Source organism: Ascaphus truei, chromosome 1 (assembly GCF_040206685.1).
Source record: "Ascaphus truei isolate aAscTru1 chromosome 1, aAscTru1.hap1, whole genome shotgun sequence".
Classification (NCBI taxonomy): domain Eukaryota; kingdom Metazoa; phylum Chordata; class Amphibia; order Anura; family Ascaphidae; genus Ascaphus; species Ascaphus truei.
In genome coordinates, this window is record NC_134483.1 from 489410930 (window position 1) to 489423099 (window position 12170).

A 12170-nucleotide genomic window follows, 5' to 3' on the forward strand; every position below is an offset into this window, starting at 1 on the left:
ACACAGCAGGTACATCACTTTCCTTGCTTCCCCTAAGAAGGTCACTTCAAGGCTTGAGGCCTATCCAAGCTTCCTCCAGCATGGTGCTCCTCCTGTTGCCCCCTTATGGGACACAGGGAAGTTGTTGCTCACTCTACAGAGGAAGGAAAGAGGCTCACCCACTTTTGGGAGAGAGACAGTATTTATACCCTGGGGTTGGGCTTTAACCCCTGCCCCATAACAGTGCAGGTCTGATACTGGCAGGTCATCACAATCCAGCATGACACCCATCCAGTACCTCCCCCAGACTGACACTCTCTGGCTGTTGCTAGGCCCGCCCTTAGATACAGTTACTGCATCTAAGGCTGCAATAGCAAACAAGGCCTTATGGAGGAATTAACCCATCCACTGCTTGTACCTAACAGGGCTTACACTGGTAGGGCCCAGGGAAATAATTAGCGGCCGGAGGCTAGGCTACATATACATATTTCGGTATTTGTAGCACATCTTACGATCGCATGCACAATTAGACTGAAACAATTATTTAAATAGTTGTGGCTTCTCTTTATTTATTTATTTATTTATTTTCTTTTGACTAAATGTAGACTAAAATGCCTTAAATAATGACTGGAAATTTCTATTTTTATCTCCCATTAGGAAATAATTATACCTTCAGCTTCTTTAATGTGATCAAACAGTTTGGAGATAAATTAAAAAAATTAAAAAAAACACGTGAGGGAGCTGAAAGCATAAGCTAATTTAACTGTATCAAATTAACCTTCAGGGACATAGGAGTTGGATTGTCACAAAGCTATTATCAGAGCAGACAATCCTAACGTACATTTATCTAACGGCCGGGAAACTCAGCATTGTGGAGGAAGCTTTGTCCCCTTTATATTCTATAAAAGTTGAAACTGTAGAAACACCAAATGATACAATCGGAAATAAAACCTGTGTTGCTTCAGGATTGTGTTTTAGAATCATAAACTCCGTCCTGAAACTCGTTGTTCTGCATGTTCCAGTATTAATCAGAATTGGCGCAGCACAATTTCCCCTAATTGCACTTTAGTGACAATTTCTTGGCAGGTTTTTAACCGAATGGCCATTTCTAATACTTGTTTTTATTGTTTACAACTGGCTAGGCCCTAGCCGCTAGGGGATGTATACATCTCTTGTCTATACGAACGTAAAAAATACAATTCAAATCTTTCCGTGGTACCCGGCGTTAGAAGCTCCTCTAGGCATCATGAAGAAGGCATATAAAAGAGGTTATTATTTTTTTATTGAACCATATACTATATCCAATTGGTAACCATAAACTGCGTGGCTTGATTTTCATTTTCTTTTGAGATACTCGCACCTGAATTACCATACTCTCAAAGTGTTTTTGCTGTTATATCAACAAAGAAACACTATTTTCCTGTGTGTGTGCGCGCTCGTAATGCTTATTTGAGGCTTTACCCTTGAAGAGTGTTTTCAATTTTATTTTTCTCCAGATACCTACAAGAAAGATTAAAACAACTACAGGAGGAAGTTAATCTGCAGAAAAGCAATATCGTCAAATACAAGGTAAAAACGTATTTTTAGAAGCACACAGAAAATGCGTTTTCAAGATTGTATTAGAAGTTAAATAGCTTTGCCTGTGTGATTGTTTTAACTTGTAATGGTTCTTCAAAGCCTAGGACCTGAGTTATTGAATTTAGTGTCTGCTTGTTGCCTTTGTTTCATAGAACCTGAAACATTTTACGTTTGACAGGAACAAGGGGAGAATAGGTAGGCAATATAGGAAATGGCTTTTCCGGAGGGTGTACTTCACTGCAGCACTGGCATCTGAGAGTGGTGGGGTTAGTGCACCACAAGGCCGCGTCCAGGGTGAAGCTTAGCGCTCGTGCTCCATGTGATCAAGCACATTGCGACAACGTGTTTGTCCTGAGTGCGCGCACGTGCCCGTGAGAGCTCGGCTGCTTGCCGAGACACACAAACACACACACTCTCCAATGTGTGTATGTTTTCTTCTAAATCATTTCTCGTAGATTCATGCTTTGCGTAGTACGAGTCGGTCATATTGCCCCATTGAATATGTAGACCGCTAGTCACTCCTGGCAGATTATGCTCTTTTTGTTGGGTATTATTTTTATTATTTATATAGAAGGTACATTGTAAACGTTAAAACGCACTCTGGCATTTGAGGACGAATAATCATGTTATCTTTTATATTTGCTGATATGCCCCCCGTAAAAGCCGTGTAACTAATTAATAGTAATCCTCCGAAACCAACCAGAAGCCAAATGCTACATTTATCTGGTTTTGCAGGGAGAGGTTTTTCTCTGAGCACCAAACACTAATGTGTTGTATTGTACATGTTTGTTGTGACTGCTGATATATATATATATTTGTGGTTAATCATGTGCTTTTTTTTTTAAATTGTAGTTTTGTTTAAGGCTCTAATGCGCTTTCATTTGTCTTCATCCATCTGGAAAAATGTGTCTCTTCATTACAATTCTAAAAATAAATATATATATATATATATATATATATATATATTAATGATTCCAAGGTAACTAGGTTTTTTAGATTACAGGGAAGAAATAGAACAATATGCCTAAAGCAAGAATAATGTCTTGGTATAGTTAGGGTGACCAGATTTTCAAAATGAAAAACCGGGACACCTAAAAAAAATTATTTATAAAACAATGGACATCTTGTCACGCCGCCCGTAGCCATGAAAACTAAACACTCTAACGTCAGGCGGTGACATGTTGCCATGACAATGTGGCATCACGTGATGCCTTGTCACCATAATGCATCCCGTTGTCATGTGAACTTGATGCCGGGTGACGTCACGGAGCGTCTCGTTATGGCAATGGGTATTACGTGACGTCGCGCAGCCATGTTGACGGAATTTGGAGGGGAGGAATACAGCCAAAGGCAAGATAAATAAATATATAATAAAAAGATCTAAAAAATGTTATCTCCGGGTTAGCCTTCAATAGAAGGTGGCAACGCTGGCTGCAGTGTGTGTGTGTGTATAGAGGTGTGGGCTGCAGTGTGTGTTTGTGTGTATAGAGATGGGCCCTGCAGGGTGTGTTTGTGTGTATAGAGGTGGAGGCTGCAGTGTGTTTGTGTGTATAGAGCAGCGGTGCGCAAACTGGGGGGCACGAACTGCCTGCAGGGTGTGCGGGGTTTACAGAGGCCCCGCGCGCTTCCCGAAGGCACTTAAATTAAGTGCCGGGGGAGCTGCAGTGCCTCTGTAAACCTTTACTTACCTTAGCTCCGGCGGCTTCCTACACGCGTCAAATGACGCCGAAAAGTCATGTGACGTCACGTTGCTATGGCAATGTGATGTCATGACGCCGAGGTAAGTAGGGGTGAGGAGGGGGCGCGGGGGTGAGGGGACTGCCGGCAGGGGGGCGCAGGTAAAAAAAAGTTTGCGCCCCCCGGTATAGAGAATAGTGAAATCTTCTATCAGAAATAAATAAAACAAACCACTTTGAAGCCTGAAATCTGAAATGTACTTTCTAATCTCTACTGTACTTAATAAAAAATTAATACATTAATTAAAATTACATAAATAACGAAGACATTAAAATTAAATAAAAAATGAAGGCATTAATTCAAATTAAGACATTTTAAAAATGTGATATTCCTTATTCCTGACCTGACCTTGTGGCTTGTGTATATAATATTACAATTTGCAAACTAAATAGGGGAAATCGGGTTGTGTATTATAAATATATGTTGCTACTTACAGTACTTAGCTCTGCTAGGAGGTGGATTGAGAAGATAGACTAGACCAGGGGGGCGCAAACTTTTTTTGTTTGGAGGAACCCTTGAAGTATTTAGAAAAATCTCGGGGAACCCCTATCTGGCTGACACATATTAGGCCGCGCTAATAGTGCTGGCGACGTTGCGTCAAAACAAATGTATTGACACCGTCGCGTGCACTTATAGTTGGAGCGACAGGACGGCGAAACGGTTTGGTCGCAATCGCTGGAAGTCACTTCAATTTGATTTTTCCAGCGATTGCAGCATGACGTCAGCGTCGCCGGCACTATAAGCGCGGCCTTAGGTTAATTTCACACCTCACGAGCCACCTCTATTTCCCACCCTCTACCCATGAATTTCTCTCTCCCTTCCGTCTCGCTCTCCTCCCTCTCCCGCCTCGCATGTATTTATCTCCCCTGTGTCTTACTCCCTCTCTTCCTCACTCACTCCCCCTCTCACTCGCCCCTACCTTCCGTCAATTTTCCCACTCACTCAATCCACCCAAAAAATACTTACCAAAAAACCCCACCCCGCAATACATAATAAAAATACCCGCCCCCGCCAATACATATTAAAAAGACGCCCGCCGTCCCAATACATTTTTAAAAGACCCACCCCCATACATATTTAAAAAAATTGGGTGGCACAGGTAAAATCATCATCATCATCACCGTCATCATCCTCATATACCCTCACCCCGCATCTCCCATCTCTCCCCCCCTTGCATCTCCCATCTCCCATCTCCCCCCCACCTGCATCTCCCATCTCTTCCCCCCCCTGTGCATCTCCCATCTCTCCCCCCCCCTGTGCATCTCCCATCTCTCCCCCCCCCTGGATCTCCCATCTCTCCCTCCCCCCCCTCTCTATCTTCCATAAGCCTACCTCAGGCAGCTGCAGGTTTAGCGGAGGCGGCAGACTGGGGCACGTGCTCACAGGAAGTGGCGTGAGAAACTGTGAGTGGGCTCGGGGGGGGGGGAGCGAGCCGGGCACCGGAGAGAGAGAGCGCGAGCCGGTTACCGCAGGGAGGGAGAGCGAGCCGGGCACCGGAGGGAGGGAGAGCGAGCCGGGTACCGGAGGGAGGGAGAGCCGGGGTGCCAGGGAGCCGGAGGGAAGGCCAGAGTGCCAGTGGAGGGAAAGCCCGGGAGAGCCAAAGCCCCGCAGCATCCTCTTACTTTCATCTAACGCCCCACCCCCGGCTTCCTCCACCAATCCCCTGCGGGCCCGCCATGTTCAGCCCTGGTATGCTGAAAATACTTACTGGCCGGGCTGCCACATCCTTCGCCACGCACCGCCGCCGCCCCCACGCACCGGCGCAGAGTACAGACAAATTTAACAATACCGGGGCCAAGAGAAAATCCGGGACAGACTGGCAACCGGGACAGGACCGAAAAAAACAGGACTGTCCCGGCAAAACCGGGACGACTGGTCACCCTAGGTATAGTGCAATATGTCCAGTCCTTACATCAAATGGCTAAATCCGTAATCCCCTGTTTTACTGAGGACCCCTAGTTCAGAAATATGGTCTGTAGTAGAAGTGCCCAGAAACGGCATGCGGGTGCAGCCAATGCAGGAAGAGAATGCTGCGTATCACAGCAATGTACCTTTCATTCACTTGCTGCATGACGCGACCTTGCCCCAGTATTCAAGGTGCCGGGCAATCAGAGGATTATATCTGCCGAATTGGGATCTGAATAAAAACAGCTTGGCATGGGGGGGAGAATGCTTTAACTAGTTGTTGTCTATAAACGGCTGATTAACAGCCATGATCACTTCAGCGTTGCTCGGTTTTAGGTAGGATCTTTTAGCTGTCCTCTGACAAAAAACAGTAGGGATTGCCCATTCTGTGATATTTTAGATTATTGTGATTTTCACAGTTGGGCCTCTGGACCTACATTTGCAAAGCTGCTAAACCCCAGCGGCCATAGCTTGCAATTCCGTGTACACAGACCTTTTTTGATGTGGCATAACTGGAAAAGCGAGAGACTGATTTGGGTCTGTGGCTGAATGACGATCAGCTCTGGAAGCGACATCTGTAATAATGAGAAAAGAGGTGTTCTGGGTCGTTTGATAAGTGCACCCCGCCCCCCCTCCCGCCCGTCCACGCCCAAGGTTTTTCATTGGCAGGTTCGGTGACTCTGTCAAGAATTTCCTGCAGGAATTCTGCGTTACAGAAGCTGCCGCTGTTCGTCGCAGCTCTAGACACATTTGTTATTTGCTGTTCGTCGCAGCTCTAGACACATTGTTATTTGCTGTTCGTCGCAGCTCTAGACACATTGTTATTTGCTGTTCGTCGCAGCTCTAGACACATTGTTATTTGCTGTTCGTCGCAGCTCTAGATACATTGTTATTTGCTGTTCGTCGCAGCTCTAGACACATTGTTATTTGCTGTTCGTCGCAGCTCTAGACACATTGTTATTTTTACATGGAGCCAAGTGTGTAAGGCTGCGCTTATAGTGCCGGCTACGGATGACATCACCCGTCTCCGTAGCCGTTGCGAAAGTTGTAATTTGAGTTTTGGAGACGTCTCTTGCTACCAGGGGAGTGATGTCAGGCAAGGGGGAAGGCAGAGGGGCGGAGACGAGCAAGGGGGAAGGCAGAGGGGTGGAGACGAGCAAGGGGGAAGGCTGAAACGGAGAGGAGTTGTATGCTGAATTTACTTTTACTTTAAATTACGGGAGAATTTACTATTTTAAAGTTGTTAATATAGTGTGTTTCACTTGACACGCACACACACACACACACACACACACACACACACACACACACACACACACACACACACACACACACACACACACACACACACACACACATCCCCCCTCTCCCTGCACATCACACACACATCCCCCCCCTCCCTGCACTCACACACACATCCCCCCTCTCCCTGCACTCATACACACATCCCCCCTCTCCCTGCACTCATACACACATCCCCCCTTTCCCTGCACTCGTACACACACATCCCCCCTCTCCCTGAACTCGTACACACATCCCCCCTCTCCCTGCACTCATACACACACCCCCCCTCTCCCTGCACTCGTACACACACATCCCCCCTCTCCCTGCACTCATACACACATCCCCCCTCTCCCTGCACTCGTACACACATCCCCCGTCTCCCTGAACTCGTACACACACCCCCCCTCTCCCTGCACTCGTACACACATCCCCCCTCTCCCTGAACTCGTACACACATCCCCCCTCTCGCTGCACTTGCACAAAAGCATTTATAGCCTGTCACATGGTGAGACCGTCGCTGTGAAAATCAAATTCTACTGCCTACAGAGATATTGGTCACCCCATCACCGTCGCGCCTACTATAAGCGCATGCTACAGATTCAATGCATGTTTTGTCGCCGGCACTATGCGCACAGCCTAAATTGTGATGGCCCTAGGTAGTGGGGACTGGGGGAAGATAGTACAAAAAAATATGGGTACTGCAGGCAAAAAAACTAGTCCAGGAGACCGCGTAGTAAGCAAGGGGGGGCTCACCCCATACTTACTGTACTTGATGAAACACCCCATTTCCCACGCTGTGTTCATAATCCTGATATGTTCTATTTGACGTGAAAATGTCTTGTGTCATTCAGTGCGGCAATCCTGTTTTATTTTTTGTTGTTTTTTTTTAAGAACGCGCTGGAGAGGAGAAAGAATTCCAGATCGAATAGCAGGTCAAACAGCAGTGCACTGACTGGAGTGCTTTCTGCAAAGCAAGGTATTTATACAGAGAGATAAGCCTCTGATTTGCTAAACCTGCAACGGATCTTTGTTCAGTTTGGAAAAATGTAAATCAAAGCCAGTTGAGTTTCTAGTGAAAACTCTGTATTTCTGGTCTGGGTTTTATTACAGTAGGAGACACCGCTGTGACAGAACAAACCCCACTCGCAGAGAACTAACAATCACTTTCAATACACTTGCTTGGGCGAAGTAATTGGTGCCACCATAGCTATTACTACTCCCCCATTTCATTGAAGGGTCAGTCCCACTCCACATAGGGGGCAAAAACCTTCACAGTTCCCTTGTGATGTACCCGTTACGCTATGAGCAGCGTGGTCGGCCCGATCGAACCCGAAGTGGAGCCTCTTCCACTTACATTTCCATCAGTCGGGAGGCAGTGGCGGTCATGTGATCACTGCTGACTTGATTATTTTGGCCAAGTCTTATTATTAATATAACCTGCCAGAAAAATCGGTTTTAGGATCAGATGCGCACACACCGTTCTGTAGATATATTTACACACAAAATGTTTTACCAGGAAATAATATATTGAGTTACCTCTCGTTTTCAAGTATTTCCTGGGCACAGACTTTGTAAATATAACGTGTAATGATGTATAGTCATGACATTCCGTGGACAGTAATAGTAAGAATGGTAGGAGGGCGTGCATGCGTGTCCGCACCTATATATGGGACTTTGAAATTCATGTAAGATATACAGCCTGACTGTGCCAGTTCATTTACTGTTTTTTCAAAGATTTTATATTGTGCCAACAGTTCTTGAGCACTAGTTTGGGGTTCATATCCCATCTATCTCATGTTATAGACAATTTGTTATGGACGTATTTAACAGTTACAAACGAGATTAAAATGTGAACCAGCTGAAGTCTTGAAAGAACTTAAACTGGAGGCGGGATTGAGAGTCTCAGGTAGGTTGTTCCAGTCGTGGGGTGCATGGTAAGAGGAGGAGTGACCGGATTCATGTTGAACTTTGGGACAGTGACCAGTCTTTTGGAGTCAGATCTAAGGTGATAAGTGCTGCATGTGGTAGAGGTGAGGAGGTTGTTCAGATAGGCGGGTAGCTTTCCCATAAAGTATTTGAAGGCAAGACAGGAAAAATGTAATTTAAGCCTGGACTCAAGAGATGGCAAATCTAGTTCTGGGAGCATTTCGCAGTGATGTGTGCTGTAATACACTGTAGGATAAAGCAGCATATTAAGTTGTAGAGGGCGTCTACTTTGTTAGGGTGAGTTTGTGGTGCTAGTTGTCTATGGTAGTAGTGCAGGAACCAGAGCTGGAAGCAGTCCCTTGTCTGCTTTATGCAACACAATGGAAGCGACGCTCAGCCACACATACGAAAAGTACTCCAAATTACTGAATTCCGGAGTACTTATTATTTTTTTTTTATTTGTGACGTCTGACGAAACTTTGAGATTGTGCTTCCTGCAAAATAAAAGAATATGTACTTTGAATTCAATAATTTTGAGTAATTTTCGAATGTGGGGCAAAGCATCTCTTCTGTTGCAATGTAATAATAATTGCATAGAAGAGAGATTCGCAAATGTACCTGTAGATTCTAAGGGGGTAATTTTAATATGCTGTGAGTGCCTGATATGACTCACTTTCTTGGCACAATTTCCTCTCTAAGCTGTTAGTTCTTGCTGTTTTCAACCTCAATTGGCTTGCCCCTGAAAACAACAAAATCCAGATACAACGCAACTCCCTTCATTTACCAACTCCCTTCATTTACCAACTCCCTTCATTTACCAACTCCCTTCATTTACCAACTCCCTTCATTTACCAACTCCCTTCATTTACCAACTCCTTACATTTCCCAACTCCTTACATTTCCCAACTCCTTACATTTCCCAACTCCTTACATTTCCCAACTCATTACGTTTCCCAACTCCGTACGTTTCCCAACTCCGTACGTTTCCCAACTCCGTACGTTTCCCAACTCCCTACATTTCCCAACTCCTTACATTTCCCAACTCCCTACATTTCCCAACTCCCTACATTTCCCAATTCTGTATATTTCCCAACTCCCACAGACAATCTCACAACCATTCCTTGCTAGACTGTATTCTCCCATCTGGTATCCTACCTGACCTCCTCAGTGACCATGCAAGAGTGTACTGTATAAGGAAAATAAGACCACCAAAGTCAAGCCCAAAAGTTATACTCACTAGAACATTTAGAATCTTTAACCCATAACAATTTCTGGCTGATCTTCCGAACTGCCCCTTGGTATACAATCAACTTTATACCTGACCACAATTCTGCACTTGATTAATTCCAAACATAGTTCTTAAAACTCTGTGTAGCCCATGCCCCACTATGCAGAAGAGTACGGGGATGAGAGGGGGGGAGGGGGTGCAGCTTTAATGGATTGCACTTTACCATTTTAGGGATGCCTTGTTGAAAAGATACAAAGTAACCAAGGGTCTTAACTACAGAAGCCTGTGGAATACATGCACAAGGCAAACACGACTAGCAGAAACCCAGTATTACTCTGAAATCTTCACCAAAATACATCAAATCCAACACATTTCTGCAAAGTCATTAATATATTCCAGCCTTCTAGCCATCAACAACCACCTAATATATAAAAAAAAAAGGATCATACTACTCTGACAAACCACACTGACATTGCAAACACTTTCAATGAATATTTTGAGGTGTGCTACTTTCCTACTATCAAAGCGCAGCCTAATTACAAATCAGGAAGCTCAACCTATGAGTACCCCTATAGCCCCACGCATTTTTCATTTTGTCACAGTATCTGGAGAGGAGATTACACAGGCTCTCCTAACATTAAAACGTAACAGCCAATGTGGAACTGACTTAGTGCAATCAAAGTTCCTACGACTCCATGCCCCAGTCATTGCCAAACTGCTTGCTTCCCTAATCAACTCTAGTTTGTCAACAATGCCATATCCCAAAGGCCTGGAAAACTGCCAGAGTTGTCCCAATCTTCAAAAGTGGAGACAAAAGCACCGTCTCAAACTACAGGCCAATCTCTCTTCTCCCAATTCTATCCAAAGTCATGGAAAAATTTGTCCACTCTTAATCACGCAAGTACTATACCAAGACAAATTTCCTTAACCAACTCCAATCTGGCTTCGGCCCAAACCCAGGGCCGCTGACAGGGGGGACAGCCGGGACAAGTGTCCCGGGCCCGTGGTTGCGTGAGGCCTGGCGGCCGGACAAAGGAGTTGGACCTGGCTCTCCCTTAGCTGCAGGCCTCCCTCCACACTGAATGTCTCACGCTTCTGACGTCAGTGCATCACCAGGCCTCCTTCTCATGCCGGTGCACGCCAAAAGTTCAGCCCAGCTTACTTCCGGCGCATTCTGATGTCAGAAACGCACGGTGCGCGCCAGAAGCTCGGTGTGGGACAGTCTGTGAGGAGAGAGGACTGCAGCTGGGGAGAGTCTGGGCCCGGTGGCAACTAGAGGACCAGTCGCCGGGCCCCCCACAGCCACTGGGCTCAGCCAGAGGCCTGACACCTGAGACCATCCCAAGGTAAGTCTAAATTATATATGTATTCGTTTCGTAAAAAAGTTTTTATATACACTTGGGTTTTATATGTATTTGGGGTTTTATATGCATTGGGCATGTGTGTGTATGTGTTCGACAAACCTATACATTTGCACGCCCCGGGCGAGTGGATTTAACATCGTGGCGAGCTCCAATTGGCCCAAGCAGCACACGTGTGGTACTAGGTGGCGAGTAGATTTTTGTTGATTTGTCGACCACTGTATATGTATATGTGTATATATATATATATATATATATATATATATATATATATATATATATATATATATAGTGTTCGACAAATCACCCAAAAACCTACTCGCCCAACCAAAAAATCTACTCGCCACCTAGTCCCGCCCCTAGTCCCGCCCCCAACCCCGCTTTAAAATAAAATATATAAATAAAATACATTTAATAAATTCCTAGTCAGAACAACATTCATTTTTGACATAAATGTCTTTATTGTATTACATTATACTACAATTAGTCCTTGTTACGTGTCAGATCTAGAAATAAAAGCCAGGTGTGAATGACTAGTTTCCTGAACCCCTTAACCAGTGTCTGGATGTCCCCGCTTCATAATATCTAAAGCAGCAATCCCGCCTGGGATCTTACCTGATCCGCAGTCCCTCAATGTCCAGGTACCCTCATTCCCGCAATCTTATATACGGGAGGGGAGGTGTTCCCTACCTGTCTTCTGGGTTAGGGGGGATTCCGATGTCTTCCGTGTGAAGCTTGAGTCAGATCTGGAAGACAGCAGTATAAGTTATTTCGGTGTAGTATAGGGCAAGTAAGATATATAGGGTAAATAAGAGATCCAGAGTGTGGGGGGAGAGAGAGTGTGGGGGGAGAGAGAGTGTGGGGGGAGAGAGAGTGTGGGGGGAGAGAGAGTGTGGGGGGAGAGAGAGTGTGGGGGGAGAGAGAGTGTGGGGGGAGAGAGAGTGTGGGGGGAGAGAGAGTGTGGGGGGAGAGAGAGTGTGGGGGGAGAGAGAGTGGGGGGGAGAGAGAGTGGAGAGACACAGAGGGGAGAAATGGTGGGTGATACACAGAGAAAGAGGTTGGGTGACTGACTGGGGCAGGGGGTGACTGACTGGGGTGGGGGTGCCTGACTGGGGAGGGGAATACTGGGTGACTGACTGGGGCAGGGGTGGTGGCTGGGTGACTGACTGGTG

The 12170-nt window shown here is 45.7% G+C and overlaps 1 protein-coding gene across 4 annotated transcripts in view; it reads left to right on the plus strand.

The window, feature by feature from the left end:
* CCDC149 (coiled-coil domain containing 149) overlaps window positions 1-12170 on the plus strand; it is a 94071-nt gene that overhangs the window by 52967 nt on the left and 28934 nt on the right. For all 4 annotated transcript variants that reach the window (XM_075568465.1, XM_075568481.1, XM_075568474.1 and 1 more), the window contains exons 7-8: window positions 1476-1548; window positions 7375-7459. In XM_075568465.1, the coding sequence (XP_075424580.1) occupies window positions 1476-1548; window positions 7375-7459 (158 nt within the window). The remainder of the gene's footprint in view (window positions 1-1475; window positions 1549-7374; window positions 7460-12170) is intronic.